The sequence below is a fragment of the Heterocephalus glaber genome, unplaced genomic scaffold, assembly GCF_053883595.1.
Source record: "Heterocephalus glaber isolate CG9 unplaced genomic scaffold, H.glaber_assembly_v1.0 deba00001497, whole genome shotgun sequence".
Lineage (NCBI taxonomy): Eukaryota > Metazoa > Chordata > Mammalia > Rodentia > Bathyergidae > Heterocephalus > Heterocephalus glaber.
This window is the reverse complement of record NW_028258320.1, coordinates 60,977,298-60,998,095: the sequence shown is the minus strand read 5'-3', so window position 1 is coordinate 60,998,095 and position 20,798 is coordinate 60,977,298. Positions and strand designations below refer to the sequence as shown.

Here is a 20,798-nt window from a genome sequence, read left to right as displayed (position 1 = left end):
TAATGCCATCCACTCACACAACTCAATATGATTATCGTCTATTGCCCACCACCTTGGACAATGGATGAACATCTGCACTGGCCACCACCTTGGATGTGACTTACTGGGCATCTGTGCCATCTCAACCTTCTGCCACATCTCCATCGAGGATGCCTAATGAGACCTGAGGAGATGCTGAGAGGAAGTGAACCCTGGGTCCTAAGCATGATCAACTATTCATCTGAGGCCCTGCTTTCCTCAGCTCCACTCCACAGGAACTGCAGAGGGACTCCAGGGTTGTTCCTAACTATACCTCCTGCCCCCAGCAACACTCAAAAGCCACCACCATTGGGCTCCTTTCCATAGCGGCATAGCAGGGACCTTCCAGCTTCTCTTCTCTCCCAGGTTCTCGTCAATCCCTCCTTGTTTTTATTTTTATTAGTACATGTTTGCTGTATATAATGATTATATTCATCACAGGAGGTTGGTACATGTCCATGAGACATCTTAATTTTCCCTCATTGTTTTGGTTTTTTGTTGTTTTTGTTTTGTTTTGGTACCGGGGATTGAACTTGGGACCTTATGTTTTCGAGACAGGCAGCAGAATCACTGAGCTAAATCCCAGGCCCCCCTCCTTGTTTTTTAAATAGAAGAATTTTCACAGGCCAAAATCATACCTAGGACATTCAATAAATCAGAGCCATTTGAAGTGATTGATCCCATTCTGACAGAAACAGGCCAAGCCAGAAAACAATCCTGAATGGGCCTGTTCAGGACAGGGGTATGGATTGAGCAAGGGCCTATAGCAGAAACAAAAAGCAGCTTCAGACTTTAGTGTGTGTTTGTGTGTGTGCAAAGAAATGACATTCAAAAATCTTTCTGAGTATGTCTAATTTTAATAATTTCCAATTCCAAGAATGAAGAACTGAGATAATCCAAACCAACCCTTCCACTGAAGCTAGTAGAAAAAATCTGGACAAAATATATTTTAAAATATGTTTGAAAGCACTTAAGACTTCACAAGACAGTGAAGCACTCCCAGGCCCAGATCTGAGGCAGCCAGAGCCCAAAACCCTCCTGAGGCCACCTCTCAACAGCCTCAGCCCTGCGACATCTGTAATCAGCCTGCCTGAGCAAGGGGAACAGAGACCCAATGCCCAAGGCCCACACAAGGTGAGGAGACCCAGCACCACCCAGTTAGTTGAGACCCCAAAGGACCAGAGTGTCAGGGTGAATCTCAGAAACACAGTCCCAGCATTGAGAAGGAATACACCCTCCTGTCAGAAGCCACCCCAACGGCCAGGGGCATAGCACTCCCCACCCACCCACCCACCCACTTGGTAGCTGATTGCAGACGTTCTTTATTAGTGACTTCTGTTTTTATTTTAGGATGCATTGTTAGTCATAGCTATGATTTCTTTGATGGTAAGTTCTTGGTTAGAAACACAGACCTAACTCATTACATTGTGCCTAAAGGAGCATGCGATTCTCTTTGGGACAATCAACTCTATGACACAGTTTATGGGTTCACATGGCAGCTGAAAGTGAGTCCTGTCTCTGTCAATGCAAATTCATGAAATGTTCTGTTTATTTTAAGCAGCTGTATTGTTAAGCAGAAAGTCTAGAATCAAAAACTCTTAAGTTCAAATTTCTGTTTTACCACTTACGCCATGTATAACACTAGGCAAATTACCCATATTATGGAGTCTCATTTACATCACCTGTAAAATATGCATGATGATGATGATGATGATAATGCACAATGCTCAGAGGGACACTGGGAAATGTCAAATCAAGGCAGCCTAGTAGCTAGCAACAACTTAAGTGTTTAATAAATAGTTACTATTTTATTAGCAGAAAGGTGATTCTGGGTAACATAGTTTAGAATACCAAAAAGACAGTAACAGTAATGTAATAGTTAAAAAAAAATTGGGCTGGGGATTTAGCTCAGTGGTTCCACTGGCTGCCTTGCAAGCGCAAGGACCCAAGTTCAATCCCCAGTACCAAAAAATAAAAGATAGTAATAATCATAGCTAAGCGGTCAGAGCCTGACTGAGTCTCGAACTAATGCCTTCAAATGGTCAAAATATTACAGGACCAATATTTTCACCAGCTGCAAGATTCGTAGCCTAGAAGTATGTATTTTGGTAAGAAAAGACTTGATCTCTGAACCCAGAAGCCCTGAATCAGGTCTGGAGATTTGTTAAAAATACACACATAGGACAGCCAGGTACCTAAGAGATAACACAAGGAAGGAAATGACGTTGTCTTTGGGGAGGGCAAGATGGGTGGGAAAACCAATCAAGAGTTCCAGAAGATTCAGAAATTGCTAAAAGAACCAATCAGGAAAAGCTGGCTTTGAGCTCCAATGCCCCATAGAAGTGTGAGCTTCCCTGAATGTCGCTACCCCCACACAATGACTAAAATAGCAGGCCCAGCAGCCCCATGCTCGGGGCACCCATAGTCAGGCTGCTGCACCAGGGGCCTGAACCTGCCCTGGGCAGGTGATGGAACTGGGGCAAGGGTCTCACTTACTCTCTTTGACATCTTCCTGGGCCCTGGCGACATGGTGATCATCACTGGCAGCCTTCTCAGGACTCTTGCTTCTCCTGCCTTTTCTGTTGCTATTTTTACCTAAAGAGTGAGAAAGAGAAAGATGTTCTTACTTCTGCATGTCAGAGCTGCCTTTGAATGTGAGAACACACCGTGCTCCATGTGGTGCTCCGGTGGTACCTTGGACTGTAGGGGTCTGTGGCTAAAGGAAAGGCAATAAACACTCCTAATGACACAATGTGCACCTGTGAGTTGTTACTCTCATAAGACTACGAAATGCTTTGGCTAGAACATTCGACCTCCCTGAGGCTGAGAAATCACATGTGATTGCTCGACCTGGAAGCAGAGCCCTAGACTTTGGTTCCAGAGCTGGCATCTTCCCCTATGGTGGGCTTGTCCTCCCTACCTCTTCAAGGCCCAGTTTAGGAATCTACGGGTGATGATGCTGTCCACCATCTGGGGAGCCTCCTTGCCATGGCCTGGTAAGACTGCCTGCTGTGCTTTTGAGGAACCCTTCAGTTTCCCCTTTCTCTGCTCTGTCTCCTTGCAGCCTTCAGTTCATGCTTCCTCCCCACCAGAACTTTGCTCCCCCCCCCCAACACCTTTCCCTTCATTGTTGAGCTAATTACCTTCTGCCCATCTTTCAACTCCAGCTCCTCAAGCTGGCTTTCCTGACTTCCTTCCCTAAATCTAATCCTCCTTTGGCAGGTTCTGGTAGCACCTTTCTAGGATCAAGCTGGCTCTCAGCAGAGCCTGATGCAGGGGTGTGGTTGCATTTAATGTACTAGGGGAGAAAGGGAAAGAGAGAGCAGGATGAGGTTAGGAAAGAAACTAGACAAGACTGTGGTCCCAGGCTGAGTCAGGCTCAGCTGATCACCCAGAAAATCTAGGGCAGCTATTGCACACCAAGTGGTCCTCATTTGAAACAAGATGCTGCCATTTCTCCTGCAGTTGGCCTCTGACTACAGGATGGCCATCTGGAGAATACACAATGTGGCCTTCCAAGGACACTTCTCCAAGAAGGCAGGAGCTGTGAGTGATCATAGCCCAGATTTCCCACAGTGGGGGGAATGGGTGTCCCTGCAGAAAAAGAAGACTGGGGGCCTCCACCACAGCTCCCACACCTGTCCTAGGTGGATCATTGCAGCTGCAGTGAACAAACAGTTCTGCCCAGGAGGGCAGGAGCAGCACCTGGCTCCGCTCACTAACAGCTGGAAGGAAGGAAAGAGGGAAGGAAAGAAGGAGGGAGGGAAAGAGAGAAGGAAGGGAGGGAAGGAGGGAGGGAAGGAATTACCAGACAAAAGCAAGAGGAGGGCAGGTCTATGAAGAAAGACACTTAAAGAATAAGAGTATCTTACTTTAAAGAAATATTAAATGTAAGTTGAAATACCAAAACAGCTCATGGCTTATGCCAATTAATGAAACCACTTCAGGTTATTTGTCATCTCTCTCCCCTACAAAAGAATACTTATTGAGAAACCTTAAATTTTTAAGAAATTCAAAAGAGGACATTAGGCCTAGCCAAGGAACATCCTTTTTATGTTACATTTTTAGATGATGCCTACCAGGAATATCTTTCATTTTTCAAGTAAACTGAAAAAAAGTTACAAAATTCAATGTCCTCATTAGGGCCTAGAAAGCAATAAACCAAAATTTTCATAAAAGCCAGAGGCAGCCTGATTCAGAGATCTGGCCCCATTAACATCTGTTCTGTGCCACCTTCACCCTGGTCCTGTTTCTGTGAGCAGGAATGTCCTTGCCGGTGACCATCAAAGATGGTCACTTACCAACATGCCTGACACGGGGTCTGCAAAGACCTTGATTGTTCGCCAAAACCAATCAGTAGCATAATCAATAGCATCTGTTGTGATCCTTCTCCCAGCCAAGGTAATCTCCCAGAGCCTTCCTAGGACAAACTTGGAAAATGGATGGCAAACCAGAATGGGTTGAAAGAACCAGTCCACTTTGCCCTGAGAGCCTATCCAGTAAGACTCAGATGTTTGATTTCCCAGGTGGACCGAGAGATGGGGTACAGTCACCAAAGGGAGTGGCAAAGGGCACAGAGATCACAGGCGGGTATCCAGCTGCCCTCACTGGAAGGCAGTGGTCGGGAGTCAACTGGCTCCAGTCTGGGGTCCTGTCTCCTCTGCCTCCCATAGTATGTCCCCGGATGACCTATCTACCTCTCTATCAGAAAACAGCACCCACCACAGAGGAAGTTATTCGGAGAAAACAAAATGCTGCCTGACCTACAATCAACCCTGAACAACATACAGCTTCCGTCGTTCCATGGTCAATGTTATCATCACCCCCCAAGTCTCAAAGCACAATTGCAGTTGCTAATAGCTAACATCGGTAGCAATTCACAATTTTACAAGGCATTCTATGTGACGTGGATTGTAACATTTGACCTTGACAAAGGCTCAGCAGGAAGTTTGTTAGGAACATCATTTTACAGACAGGGACACTGAGGCTTAGAGGGGAAGAAGCTGGCCAAGATCAATGACCAGACTGGGGGTGACTCCAAACCTGGCCCCTTCCCAGATGGCTCACAGGCCTCCCATCCCACCTGTCTTAGAACAAGAACAGCAGCATATGGTCTGTACAGATGAAAGAAGAAAATGCAGTGGAAGGAGTGTTCAGAGAAAGAGCCAGAGTCAAACCAACATCTCCATCTGGGCCACATGACAAAACAGAATTCCTTAAAAGTAGCAAACCAAACTTTCAATGCAGGCCACATGTTCTATTCTGGTCTGTGTGATAAATATAATTCCTCTGGGTTAATAGAAAACTATTTTTTACTTCTTTATAAAAGGAGCTTACAGTAGCAATCCCCAGAAACTGAAAAATGCTTTGCTTTGTTGCAGCTTTGTGTTTCTCCAGGAAATTCCAGTCTGACAGGGTTGTGCATTTCCTTTGAAGGAGGGACCTGGCCCAGGGCTCTGAGGTCCTTGCCTGCTCCTTGTTAAGGAACCCATATTAGAGCAAAAAAAAAAAAAAAAAAAACAGCTTCAAAGCTTCTTTCCAGAAATGCAGCCTCAGCTCCTCAGGCCTGAGAACCTGACAATATTGTCCCCAGACAATAATTACAGGTTGCTAACTGACCATGAGCATGCAGACCTCCAGAGACCCCTCACAGCTACAGCTAGGAGGACCATGCAGGTGAATATTAAAGAAAAGCCTTTAAAAAGCAATGGGAATTTCCTGCTTCATGCAGATGTGGCCAGGAAAGGGACCATGGCATGAGAAAAACAGATTGTGTCCCTTTCCAATTTTGAGGACAGGCAGCTCCCAAGGAAACAAGACTCCCAGAGATCAGGCAAATCTCAGGGGTAGCTCAGGGCTTGGAATCCAGTCACTGTTTATCTCCATAGTCTGTTGAGGAAGGGAGACTGTGGGGTGGATGTGAAGGCACTAGGGCAACTTCTTCAGTACAAGTTGAGTTCAAAAATGCAGTGAATATTTAAATATTTTAAATATTACAATAAAAGACACATTGCCATTAACTCCCTTCAAAATACGCCCCCCACTTCCAACACACTTAGCCCATCCTTTTGCTACTTTCTGAAGCAGTTCTAGAAGATCCTTTCATGAGTGTCTTTAGATGTTCTGTACTGTGCTCAATGTCCTGAATCTATTCAAAACATTCACCTTTCATGGTGTCTTAGTTACTTTTCTCTTGTTGCTCAGGCAAAATATCCAATACTTAAAGTAAAAGGGGAAAAGATTTATTTAGCTCAAGTTTGTAGAGGTTTCAGTCCATAATCAGCTAGGTCCAAGGCATGGTTGCTTGGCAGAGCCATTACAGAAAAGAAACAGTTCATGCTGGCAGAAGACGGCAAAAGCAAGCAAACAAAGGAATTTTAGAGCATCTTTCTGCCCCTTTTTTCTTATCCAGACTACTTAGGGTGGGTAGCACTCACACTCTTATTCCTAGTACCCTTGAGCTTAGAATTGCACCATGAATCAATCACACACTCTAGATTCAGCCACCTCTTAAAAAGCCCCATCTAAGATTTCATGAGGCTTTGGGGGGACAACTAGACACAAACCATAGCATTCCACCCCTGCCCCCACCAAAGATTCATGTACATTCCTTTACACAAAAGACATTCAGCCCATCTCTAAGAGTTGCCCAAGTCCTAACAGTTTCAGCACTGCTGAAAAGTCCAAGTCCCAAGTCTCCTCTGAGATTTAAGGCAAACTCTTAGCTCTGAGCCCCTGTACAAATGAAAAGAAAGTTAAACACTTCCAATATACAATGGCAGAACATAAACTTACCATTTCAAATGGTACAAATAGGGAAATACAAAGGAATGAGACCAAAGCAAGTCCAAAACCCAGCAGGGCAAACATTAAGTCCTGTACTTCCATATGCAGCATCCATAGCAATCTGTGGCAAGGTGTGAACTCCAAAGGGCTGGGGTGGCTCTGCCCCTACAGCACTGCCAGTGGTTGTAGTTCTCATGGCTTCTCTCCTGGGCCAGTTCTGCTCCCTCCTTGGAGTTGTCCTCAGATGATCCACATTCCTGGCTTTTCCAAATTTCCAGGGTCTCTACTGCACTTTTGGCTTCACACTCACAGCTTCACACACTGCCTTGTCGGGGGCACATTTCTTCTGAAATCTGGGTAGAAGCCTTCCTGATTCTACAACTCTTGCATTCGGCATGCACAGAAAACCAGCACCATGCGGCTGATGCCAAGGTCTGCCACCAGCTGGAGCAGTAGCCAGGCTTCCTTCTCTCTTGGCTATAGGGGATGAATGCCTATGACCCAAATTCAGAGGAACAAGTTCCCTAGGCTGCTGCCATTCTAGCGCATGCTGCTCTGGGGGCTCTCTTCTCAAAGCAAAGCTTTTCACTTTTGCAACTCTGAGGCTGCAAAGGGTGGAGTCCTACTGGTTCTTGTCATACCCTCAGGCCACTTTTCTATTCTCCTGTTCCTTCTCAGCAATTAACAACTCCTTTGTTCTGTCTTTGCAGGCCACAGCTTTACTGGAGCTTTCTTTCTGGCCAAACTCAAAACATTTTAAATCATTCTTCTGGGCTCTTTGCTCTTGATTCTCAACATAAATCTAGCTAAAACCTCCCAACAGTAGCCATGCCACTGCCTCAAGATTAGACTGCCTTAAAATTTCTTCTACAAGATTAATTAGTTTGCCACCCTTAATCTCAGTCTTAGGCAAAGTCTCTAGACAAAAGCAAAATGCAGAAAATCTTTTTGCCAAGGCATAACACACATCATCTGGAGTCCAACAACCACTACAGACCTTCTTTCCAGCAAAAACCTCCTGAGCATGACCTTTAGCAGCTTTCTGGTCTTCTGAGCTATCACCAGAATGTCCCATACAGTACAGGTGTTCCAGCTCTACTTTTTCAGCAGGCATCTCAGATCCTTTCCTGACTCTTCCCCTTTCCACAAGCTGCTCCAAATGTTCCCAAACCATATGGTCAAGTACAATCACAACAACAGCCCCCAGTACCACATTTCTGTGTTAGTTACTTTTCTGTCAATGCTGAGACAAAATATCTGACATGTAAAGTTAAAGGGGAAAGGGTTTATTCAGCTTACAGTTTGTAGAGGTTTCATAATCAGCTGGCTCCAAGGCAGAATGGGAAGTGGCAGAGGGGCATTGCAGAGAAGAAAGAGTTTATGGTGCCCAGACGGTAGCAAAAGCAACAAGGGGACCTTAACAGTGTCTTTCTGCCCCTTTTATCTTATCCAAACCAATCAGTGTACTGGTTTAGTAATCATACACCCTTAATCCCAGTATTGCACCATGAGTTAGTCATATATTCTAGATCCAGCCACCTTTGAAAAAGACTGCATGAGGCTTTGGGGGACCACCTAGACAAGCCATAACACATGGTCATTTTAACTTTGGGGAAAAACCAAAAGTTGCACTGTGCCAGATCCAGTGAATAAGGTGAATGAGAACACCATAATGTTTTTATGAGTGGATAAAAACACTTTGGATGGGACTTGGCCCAGGGATCTGGCAGCAGCCAGATTTTTAATTATATTTTTAATTATACCTCATAAAGATATATTTTTTAATTATACTTCATAAAGACACTCACAAAAGAGGACTTCCAGAACTGCTTCAGAAAGTTGCAAGAAGTGATCAAAGAGAGTATTCTTAGGGGTAATGGCAATGTGTCTTTTACTGTAGTATATTTTTAAATTTTAAACATTCACCATATATTTTGATCACACCTCATACTTTATACCAGGGCCAAGCAAACACAAACAATCCTACTCCTCTTCTCTCCCTTCCCCTCTGCTCCCTAGCACTCCTCCTCCTCCTTCTTCCTCTCTCTTCCTCCTCCTCCTTCTTCCTCTCTCTCTCTCTCTTTCTCTCTCTCTCTCTCCCTCTCTCTCTCATCTTTTGTTATCTTCCTTGAGAAATGAGCCTGGTCAGCTCAGGGCCAGTCTCTCATGCAGAATATTTTGTCTCCATCAGATCTGGCATTTGAGAAACAGTGAGGTCAGCTGGAGCCACAATACCTTTGTGGCCACCACGCTTGCCCTCTGTGCAGCCAGCAGCAATCTGGGATTCACAGCCAGGAGTCCTTTGCCTTTAAAGTAGTGTTGCAGCAAAAGGCAGGCCCAGGTGAGTGTATGGGCACTGTGCAGGGTGTCCTTGCTGCTTGCCTATCTCAGCTTGGGTCCTGCCAGAAACCCAGGGTGAGACAAGAAGACTTGCAGCACAGGACTGTATCTGGGAAGTAATGTTATACGGCACACATGAAAAGACAAAGGGGGTGATCAGGGAAAGAAAATGCCAATAACCCAGGTGCATTGCCTTCAGGACCCGTGGGACCATCTGGCTGGAGACTCAAGGAACAGGGGAACACTGCTGCTGAGCTGTCCCTCCAGAGCCTGGGAAGGTGAACATTAACTTCACATCTTCTAGGGAAGTATGGAATATTATTGTCCCCACTTCACAGTGACTCAAAGCTTGGAGAAGTCACACATGCCCATAAGTGGCAAAGCCAGACTTTGACCCCAGCTGTCTCTGAATCCTGAATAAACTTGACCTAGAGGACATTACCTGTCTTGTATAAACTAGGTATTCTATCTCTGACATCCGAGTCTCAAATTAACTTCTGAAAATGTTCTGTGCCTTGCCAATCATCCCATGATCCCAGTGAATAGCCCACTGGCTGCCAGCCAGATAGGGACACCAGGCCTTTCTGCAAGCCACCAAAGAAGCCCTAATTCATGGATTTCATGATCCCAGAGGGGCAGCTGCAGTGGCAAGGACCTGTCAGGGCCACAGAAGGCAGAGCCTGTCCCTGCTACTGATGCCAAGCCTGACCCCAGCCCCTTGGGAACATCCAGAGGTCCCATCTCAAAATCTAAGCTTATGGGCCAATCTGCCTTTGTTCCAGTGTTCAAAGACCAATTACCGTGCAATTTTGCAGTCACAAACACTTGGCGCACATAGAGAAACACACTGGCTATTTTTAGGAGTCATAAAAGGCAGGCCAACTTCTCCAATCCTGGAAGGGTCCCCCACCCTTTATTATTTAGGCACAAGACCCGGTTTCTGGACTCATGGGCACAGGAAGGAGGGAATGTACCGGCATCAAGTCGACTTTGGAAGGTATTTTGGAAAGGGCGGTGGTGCTTATAAAACTGAGATGCTTTTTTTTATAATCTGCCCTTTCCCTCAGAGTTTTGTACAAAGTTGACCCAGATAAAACATTTTGGATTTAAAACTTTCAGTGAGCTCACACTCTTACATTAAGGCCTCCTTGTTAGTTGTTTAGGTGTGCTAATATCATTGTATTAGGTTGTTAAATACATAGTCACATATTTGCAAGCACATTTTCCAGCTTTGCCCAAGAGAGGATATTTCCATCCAAAGGCCAAACTGCACAAGTCCCAGAAAGAGAGGAAGCAAAGCTGAGAAGTGAAGCCCTTCCCACCAACTGGCTGCAGCACATACAACAGAAAGGGCTTTGTTTACAACAAATATGCTCAAATAACAACTCTCTGGTTATTTTCTCCTGCAGCTGGGGCACAACACAGTATAAAATGCAAACTGGAGATTCTGGGCACAGACATACAAACAAACATGGCTTGTTGCCCACTCTACAAATTCCATGGCCTTGGGACTGTGGTCTCCATGCAGGTTTATGTGTATTCACATTGTGCATTCTCACAGTGATTGAAGAAATGTCCCATGAAAGAACAAGCAGAAACCCAAATTTAAAGGCTACATACCTGAGCCTGCTTAACAATCTTCAAATCACTTCTTACTACGTGGTTTGTTCTTATTGCCAAGGGAAAGGTGAAAGGTAAATGAGTTACACAACTGTGGTTTATTACTTTGCTCCATTCTATTCTCTATTCGCCATGGACTAAACTCATCAATTTGGAAATCTTATGAAAAGTAAGCACACCCCAAATCCACTGGCATGCCCCCCATCCTTCATCCTGGTTTAATGAAAACTAGGGACATAAGGCTCACTTCCTGGACCCCAAAGCTTTCCAACTGCAAGGATGTGGAAACTGGAATTCAACTAGAAAGAGCTGAATAAATAGAATAAAGTCGAATCTATGTGAGGAAGAACATTCTAGCAGTCAGTCGTGTTCATCCAGTGAATGGGCAGCCTTAAGAGAGCCCATCTGTGGAAGGGTGTAAGCAGAAACTACAGAGGCCACCATCAGAACCCTGCCTTAGACAGGAATCTACACTCAGTGACCACTTAGGTTCCTTCAAGATCTAAATCTCTAGGGACAGGGATTTAGCTCAGTGGTGCCGCCGTCTGCCTGGCAAGCTCAAGGTCCTGAGTTCGATCCCCAGTACCAAAAAAAAAAAAATTCTAAATCTCTGGGGTCAACCTGATACTCACAAGGAGGACCTCAGAAATTCCATCAAACCAAGGTTCTACTGCAAGCTCAAAAAAAGGGCTCCACAGTCCTGTATCTTGATGGACACACACACACACACACACACACACACACACACTAACTAACGAAATGTAACATTGTAATCCAGTTAATAATACTTAAAAATGTCAATTTCCTGGTTTCAATAACGTATACAGCAATGATTCTCAGTCCCCCGATCTGGCAATATCAGCAACATTCTTGGTTGTGACAAAGGGAGAGAGGATGTTACTGGCATCTAGCAGGTCAAGGCTGGTGCTGTTGATCAACATCCAACGTACAGGACACCAACCCCCTTCCACAATACACACATGTCAAATACTGCCAAGACTGAAAAACCTCACCTTATAATTATTAAATATTTATCATTGACAGAAGCTAGGGGAAGGGTACATAAGAGCACATTGTACTCATTTTGCAATTTCCTGTGAATCTGTAATTAATTTAAATTAAAAACTTAAATGTTTTTGAAGATTCATTCTGTGCAGTGTATCAGGGATCTACTCTCAAATCTGTCAACTCCTCATGGAAAATGTAGCTCAATTTGAGTATCCCTTGCCCAAAATGCTTTGTGCCAGAAATGTTTCAGATTTCAAAGTTTTCAAGTTTTGGAGTATTTACATATACATAATGAGGTATGTTGGGGATAGGACTCAAGTCTAAACATGAAATTCATTTATATTTCATTTAAATCTTACGCACATAGACTGAAGGTAATTTTACACAATATTGTTAATACATTTATACATGAAACAAAACTTCATGGTATAGAAGCTCCCACTGGTGATGTCATGTTGGCACTCAAAACATTTCAGATTTTGGAGCATTTCAGGTTTCAGATTTTCACATTAGCGGAGCTCAACCTATACTCAGCACATGACATCCATGGGACATTTTTGTAGCAGTCAAGAGTCAAAACTAAAACTCACAACAAGACCAAACCCCCAATGCCCTTGGCTCCTTGTACCAACAAACTCTCTCCAAGAGCCAGCTGCTTATAGCCTTCCAGCTTATCTTCCCTTGAGCCCAAACTTTATGCTTGCAAGGCTACCTGGAAACCATTTTATCATCTGGAAAGATGAAGTACATGGCAGACTTTTAAATCAATTACATGTGCATCTATACTCTTATTCAGCTCTCAGTCTAACCCCTCACTCCCACCTCAGTGCCTGATACCTAGCATGCAGCATCCACCCAGGGAAGCCAGTTCCAGAAGTTGCATTTAACACCCCCCACTGCAGCCCTATGTTCCTTCCTCTGTAAGCACCTTCCTAAGATAAGATGACAACCTGCTTACAAAACAGTCCAGTGCAGACATGAATGCTTCTATCTCATCATGAGCAGTGTAAATATCAAACCAACATTTAAAGTGGGAAACAATTTCTCCTAATGTGGTTTAACTGCAAAAAACTACAATGACTTCCTAATCAAGGTCAGTGTCTCTCACTACTTGGGCTCCAGGCTGGAAGATTCTATTGACCACACACACACACACACACACACACACACACACACACGGCACACTGCACTAGTGAAAAGGAGGTAAATGTAGCACTTCACTCACCCTAGTTGGGAAGAGCTCTAAAAAGCCCCATACAATGTATTAGAAGACTGAAACAGCAGCAAACTTGGAGTCAGATCCCAGGCAGGCCTCAAAGGGAATCCCTGGAATTTCCCAAGACCTGTTTTAGGTTTGAGGATGAGATCCAGGTGGATGCCAGATGCTCATTTCCTGTAGGAGCAGAGGCTATTTACCAGGAATAAACAGTTTGCTGCTCCAAGCAAATCTCCATCTACAAGATGGCTTTCCAAAAGCAAATGACCTTTTCCTTGCAAATCAGGTTGCACCCTGTTTTCTCCTTCAAGGGACCTCATTCCAAGGCTGGCAAGTGCTGTTACTCACAGGATGAAAAGCCACCTCCCCACTGTAACATCTGGGTCCACAGACACGTCAGACTGTGGATACTGCAGAGGCAGGTGGAGACTTTCTTAACTGTTTTCTGTTGGGAAAGAAAGCAGTCTCAGGAGTGATGGCTAGTCACCAATAAGCATCCTCAAATAATAAAGTCAGCTCACTAGTCAGGCTTTAAACATCACTTCTCCTGGGAAGCATTGCCCAAGACCTCCTATTTATTTCCCTGACACCCCACACTTCTGTACAAACTGTGAGGTCCATGAGGCCAGAAACAAGGCTGTCTTGTGCTCTCTATCCCTACAACCTCCCCCAGCACTTGGTCCTGGGCAGGTTCTTGGTAATCATTTGTGGAATGAATGAAGGGCTCTGAGGGAGATAAGCACAACTGTAAGTTTGGGATACACCGGCAACTGATACTGAAAAGCTTTCATGTCATTGGACAAAGTCTTGGCCAGTGATAAACACTACTCTTTCTATCTGCAGGTGAAGATGCTAAGGCTCAGGAAGCACGGCCAGGAATCCCAGATCCCCAAGTTGGCAAGCCCTAGACCTGACTGGTATTCTGGGGCTTCTTTCACTTTCTCCCAACCATGGTCCCAGTGACATCCAGCATGTGCCCCCCCCCCTACAATATTAAACACACAGCAGATTAAAGAACATAGCATATGGATTTGATTCCAACTACCAAACCAGAACAAGCCCAGGAGAAGGGCTTTCAGTTTTGCAAGAGAAAAGCTATACTAAGCAAGTTGCTTTACCTGTCTTAGTTTCAGGTTTTTCACCAGTAAAATAGCGTGAACACCCACCCTCCAGAGTCCTGGAAAGAACTTTATAAATAAGACAGGTGCACACAGAGCTCCTAGGAGAGTCATAGCCAACCCCCCACAAATGCAAGTAAGTGTCCCTCTCCACTCCAATTTTTGTTAATCCAGCCACCTTCAGTTCCCTAACCCCCACGCCCCCCAAAAAACACTGGTTCTGTTCAGGGTCACAAAACTGCCTGTGAAACACAGCAAGGTCTCATACTGTACACAGGGATCTCAGATGGGGCCACCCTTTCAAGAGTATCCCCAACTTCCCTGCCACCTCACTGCTGACTTCCATGGGCAATTTAACCAAACAGAGGCCACATCTTCTGTCCCTGGAGCTCTGTAAAATAGTCCATACTACTTTTCAGAGAAGGCCATGGAGCCCGGAGAATCTGGCCACAGTCCTGCTCAGACCCCACTGTTGAAATACTGGCGCCACAACTATGTACCATTGGAACAATTAACACACAGTCCCAATGCAGAAGGTATGTAGTAAATTAGGCAGAAGTCATTTTGCCAAAGACAAGGCTGGCAGAAACAGCATGGATTTGAGAAGTGGGTGAGGGGTGGGTGGAAACAGAACATCTGGGCTGTCAGTCACTACAGAGCTCTCCAGGCCTCCCGGAGACAGCCGCCTAGGGCAGACACAGCAGCAGCAGCGACCACCATGGATGTGCCTGAGCATGGGACTGTGACTGTGCCATCCTGCTGCTACAGAGGATTCAAGGGACCCACTGACAGCAGGAGGGAAGGAGCTGAGAGGTGGCAAGGTTGGGTAAAAGTCCACTAGCAGTTTCCTTCAAGGCCATCAGCCAAAACAGGCCAGCCAGTCACATGGCCAACGAGGAAGATCCGCTGTCAAGAAAACGACTGCCTTTGAAGACTGAAGAGGTGAGCAGAGCAGGCAGAAACGCCAGCAGTGAGACGTTTTCCCCAGGAATGTCGGAGAGGCCCAGCTCCCTGAGCAGCTTTCCAAAGCCAGCGCTCTCTTCCCGAAGGGACAGGGAGCAAAGTTCCGGGGAGATCGGAGCCCACGCGAGAAGCGCAGTTTAAGTCTCCCGGGAGGGAGGCGCGGGCACCGAGGAGGTTGGCGGCCCACTCATCCCTGACAGGCTGGGAAGCCCGCTGTCCCCTCGAGGCGCGCGTCTACGGGCGCCCCCTCCGGCCACACAGCGCAGAAAGTTACCTGGTGGAGGCGCTAACTTCTCTCTCTTGGGCGCTTTCTTGGGCTTGGTCGCCCGCTTGGGCGGCCCAGGCTCCTGCGGGAGCGGCTCGCGGTCCTTCTCCTCGGTCCCCTCGGGCAGCGCTGGCGAGAAGGGCTCAAGCTCTGGCCCAGGGCGCTCATCGTAGGGCTCCCGGCTCCAGACCTCCTGCACATAATAGTCAGGGGCCTCGAGGGCTGCGCCTTGGGCTGGGATTCCAGCCAGGGACACGGCCAGGAGCACAAGGGCCAGGGCGGGCGAGGGATCCGCCCTGCGAGCCATACCCGCTCCGCCCCGCGCCCTGGGCAGAGCCCAGGTCAGGGAGCGCCAGGCAGGCTGAGGGCACGGGCCAGGCGTGGGGCAGGAGCGCGGGCCCTGCAGCGGGCGCAGGAGCGGCGGGACTGCGCTTGTGACCGTCCCGCCGGGCGTGGCTGGGCCGGGCCGGGCCTGGCGCGGGGCGGGCAGGGGCGCGCCTAGGCGCAGGGCGGGGGCAGGGGCCAGGCCTGCCCGCGCCTCCTGCTTCTCTCCAACCCTGCAGGGCGCTCGGCCGGTTCTCCTAGGCAGGTGGCAAGCCCGCTCCACCTTCAGACTCTCCAACTCTCTCCTTCCTCACTCCTGGCCAGTGTGCTGCCCTGCTGGGCGTTCCTTCCCCCAGAGACTCGGAGTTCTGATCTTGGAGGGAAACTTCGAGGCCACCTCTTCTATTTCTTTCTTTCACAGGTGGACAAACGTGTCAGAGAGGAAAAAAGATTGACCTAAGGTGCTAAAGCAAATAAAGCCTGAGCCGAGCCCCACCCCAGACACACTCTGCATTCCCTTTGGACAGAATCCTGTCAGGAACTGTGAATGAGGTCCCCAGGTTCCCTAGACAAATTTTCCTGGGAGCAGGGCCACGAGGCCCGGGAGGCCCCCTGCTCCTTTCTATTTGAGCCTGTGCTTCTGGTGCAGAGAGAATGGAGTTACCCCAACGGCCGCCATCCTTCCCCATAGAAAGCCCCTCCAGAGAGCAGGCTGGCGCAGGTGGCCTACCAGGTCTCTTCCCACTGAGACAGTACTTCCCACCCATGGCCAACTTTGTGCTGTTTTTTTCTGATGCGAGGTGGCAGCCCATAGCTCCATGACTTTAACTCTCTTAGTTGAGATATAGGGTGAGCCAGGGGCTGCATCTCTTTCCTATTGCTCCTGTAACAAATTAAATAAACTTAGTGGCTTAAAACGACACCTATGTGTTACCTCACAGCCCTACAGGTTAGAGGTCTGATGCAGCTGCTACCAGGCTAAAGTTCAGGTATGGGCAGCCCCGGGGACATCAGGGACACTCTGCGAGAGAATCTGCTTCCAAGTACTCTTGGCACCCGGGGTCTAGGTTTGCCTATTGGCTATGGGCTGATGCCAGACTTTACCACTGTGGCTGCCTGTATCCCTCCTCATGTTTTCCGTGGCACCGAGAGGTCTATCTCCAGGGCTTGCACATGGATCCTTCATCTCAGAGCCAGTACTGGCATGTCACATCCACCCCATAGCTTCAAATCTTCTTCTGCCTTACCTTTCCTCCTTCTAACTGAAGAAAGCTCCCCACTCTTAAGGGCTTATGTGATTAGGTGGGTCACTCGGAAAATCCAGAACCATCACCCTCTCTGGGGTGGTAACAATAATCGATCTACATCTTCCATTTTGGACCTGGCTGTCATACCTCTGGGACATTCCAGAACCCAAAGCCAGTAGAAGTGTCCAGGGTAAGAGGGGACCGGGACCCTTTCCTTTCCCCCAGTTTTCCAAGCAGGCCTAGGCTGGGCTGGATCCTGCCTGCCCTCCTCTGTGATGTGTCCCCAGAACTCATGCACAGGGGTTGTTTTCTCTGAAGCCAGGCACTCCAGACAAGACAGCTCAGTGCTGAGACTTCCATGACAAAGCAGAGAGGCTACAGCACCAAGCCACACCCTGGTGGTCCCAACTAGCTGGAGGAAGCTAGCGAGAGACTCACCTGATCTCTTGGCTAAAGGGGCTGTAGAGGCTGTCCATGCCAAGCAGTGCCCTGCACCCCCTTATCAGGGACCCAGAGTTTGCTAAACATGCAGAGACACTGGTCCCACTCAGACCTACAAAACACCCTAAGAGTGGGTTCATCACTCACATATCTAAGAAGCCCCTCAAACAATTCTGACAGAACTGAGGTTGGAAACTAATCTTCCCTCAAATCAGCAAACAAATGCTGGTCAGGATTAAATCCTGCTTCATCCAGTAGTTGAGCCAACCAATATAAATCTTGATAGCCTCAAACCAGTAAGTTCTGAAAACTTTTACTTTCTGGCACCTCAGAGGTAAATAACAGAGCACATACCTCCACTGCAATGTCTGAGAAACATCCAGAGAATTTCCCACCCAAATGTGATTCTGAGCACATTTCTGAAGTCAGGAAATGAGTCCCACTCATCACTGTTGTCCCTGTTAATGCTTGCATGTTTGTTTTCTCTGGAGAGACACATAATTAAAGCAAGCAGAACAAACAGAACAAGAATTGATTGCATGATGCCAATTTCCCCAGCGCTGTATCCTGCAGCATGGTTTCTGGAGGGATCATTGACCACCTCTCTCTAGCACTGCTCACCTGGAGATTTGCAGGGCACAGAGTTCACAAAGCATAGGAAAATTCTGAAGTGCAAGAATGTAAAGCGGCAAACTCAAGTTCACACTTTGGTCTCCAAGCTTTTCTCTTCCTGCCTCCCACCCATGTCTATCTACCTAGGAAGGTGACTGCATTCTTCAGGTTCCTAGATGAAGTCTTCCCAAGGCCCCTTTGTCCCATCTCTTCTTTAGCTTCTGATATAGCTAACATATCAGTAAGTTCCACTGCCTCTCATGGCACATTATTCTTTGCTGAAGATTGAATCTTGTGCATGCTAGGTAAGTGCTGTACTATTCAGCCACATTCCCAACTAGGCACATTATGCTTTAAATCACCTTTTCCTTTGTTCTTGCTGACAGTCTCTTAGATTATCGGAATACTTGCTCACCAGGTCCCTCTGCTTCCCACTTTTCTGACTTGCAGTCCACCTGCACTCAAGGCTCCTCGTTATTCTCCATGTTCAATGTGGTTCCCCTCCTAAAGAACCCACATATAGTCCAACCCCTCCATGTTAGATCACTTACTCACCCAAACTTAGTTCTCTCCACTCCCCAATGGTCAACCATGGTAAGGCGTACTGATCATGGCCTTCAGGATAGCATTATAAGCACTTTAAAAACTAGTGATTATTACCATCAGCTAATTTTACATCCTTCACAGAAACCAACAGGGTACAAGAAAGAAAATCCTCAGTAACTCTTTGTTGTATGACTGACTGTGGCTGAGGTCTTCATGCCATCAGCCAAAATATGCTTCTTTCAAAGACCTCTGTATTCTCAACCTAATGATGTATCTATGTAACTCCAGTCTGGGACACTAACAAAGCATCTCCCTGAAGAGTAAGTGGAGCTGGGTAAGTGCTGGCTTTTCTGGGATGTTAGCAAGCTACAAAACTAGTCTCTCTAGCTGGAGGCAGCCAATGAGCAAATGGGGAAAACAAAATGGTAGATCAGATCCCTCCTGGTTTTCTGAGTTCTTAAAACGGTGTTGGTTAAAGGCAACCCATTGTTTGCTTCCCTTGAGAATCTGTTAATGCTTTTCTGTTAAGCAAGGTAAATCAATGTTTGTCTGTTCGTTCATCCCTTAGGCTTAGGATGGTGTTAAGCCAATTTCTGTTATACAACATAAATCTGCACTTGTCAAATAATCCTCAAACACCTTACACAGCTAATAATTGTTCAAATATTTATGAGCTGCAGAGAAGAGATTTATGCTAAGCTGCTTGACAAGGAACAAGAGGCTGTGCAGGTCCTGGGAACATTCTGTTGAAACAAATATTGTCAAAGCATCAATACTTTTATAGCATTTTTCATAACGGACTTTCACACCTGCTTATTTCCCTAATTATCCCTGAGACTTTTACACTTTCAAAGCAAGAGCAAAAATGGAATTTTTTGAAAGATCAGTAATTTCAAAAATTAGCTGCTATATAAAGAAAAACACATACTCAGGCATAACCATTTCTAAAAATATAGACTTGAGATGGATGCTCAGGGGGAGAGATTCTGAGTTGTTATGGCAACTATGATTATAATTATGAAGCTGGAGGGTTTTTCCCATTCGTTACTACGTTGAAATGTGGTAGTTTAAATGGCAGTGTCCTTTGTAATGTCCTCAATCTCATTACTACATAATTACCCATTTCATATTTAATTTTAAACATGTTTGTTCTTACTCTCATACCCTACAGATCTGGCATCTTTTGATAAGTTTGTTCTTAGTTCATGGGTTCCCCTTGCAACTCAGTTCCTCTCCTTACCATTGCCTCTATTCTGTGATTTCAAAAAGCCAAAGCATGAAAGTATTAGTGAAAATATGATAAGCTCATCTCATTATGAATATACATGTAAAAAATTCTCTTACATTACCTAACCAAATCCAACAATTAATTTTCTAAAATCTGATATAATCAATCAAGTAGGCCTTATTTTAGCAATACCATGATAGTTCAACAGTAGAAAATCTATCTCTGTAATTCATCACATCACAGAACAAAAAGACAGAAATTATATGATTTTCTGACTCAATGAATCTGTCAAATTAGAAAAGCATTCATAAAATTCAACATCTATTGGGAAAGAAGTTTTTACCAAACTAGAAATAAAAGGCTACCTAATAGTTTCTCTAGTGTGAGAAACTAAAAGTGTAAATAAGGATTAAAAGGATTAATAACTAATAATTGATACTTTGAAATAGGAAAAGGTCCAAAGGGGCAGGGGTGGCGGGAGGACATGGGGAAAGGAAAGAATGGAAAGGAAAAATTATGAGAAAAGAAAAAAAATGGAAACAATGTATGTAAATAGAGAAGGGTAGAGAGGTGAAGGGCGCATAGGTAATGGGGAAAAAATAAGAACCAAGATACATCATGTACAGGTATAAGCACCCAATGATAAATGTAAACGTATTGTATACCTAAAATGTACCAATAAAAGAATTTAAGCAAAAAAAAAAAAGGCTACTATTTTAACTCTATAATGGATACATATTGAAAATCTACAGCAAACATAATAATTAGTTGAATAAATTTAGGGCAAATATCCACCATCACCATAATCATTTTATGGTCCTAGACAATGTGGTAAAAGCTGTAGGAAAACAAAAGGATAAAAAAGGTGCAAATGTCAGAAGAAAGAAAAAAATGTATTATTACAAATAATATGATCATTTGTCCAAGAAAGACCAACAGAAATATCAGACAAAATAAGACATAGTTTTACAAGTTTGATTGATAAAAGGTAAACTTAAAAAAAAATCATGACATTTCTCTGCACCAGTAATAACAAACAAAACAATACAAAGCAAGATAAAACCTA

At 45.5% G+C, this 20,798-nt stretch overlaps 1 protein-coding gene across 2 annotated transcripts in view; it reads right to left on the bottom strand.

The window, feature by feature from the left end:
• The window catches only part of Cpxm2 (carboxypeptidase X, M14 family member 2), a 143,471-nt gene extending 127,697 nt beyond the window's left edge, over positions 1–15,774 (bottom strand). The window contains exons 1-2 of one of the 2 annotated variants that reach the window (XM_004838762.4): positions 15,344–15,774; positions 2,515–2,613 (exon numbers count right to left, since the gene is read on the bottom strand). In XM_004838762.4, coding sequence (XP_004838819.1) covers positions 2,515–2,613; positions 15,344–15,641 — 397 coding nt within the window. In that variant the 5' untranslated portion in view covers positions 15,642–15,774. The remainder of the gene's footprint in view (positions 1–2,514; positions 2,614–15,343) is intronic. The other variant, XM_021253316.2, reaches the window with a different exon arrangement.
• Between the last annotated feature and the right edge of the window lie 5,024 nt (positions 15,775–20,798).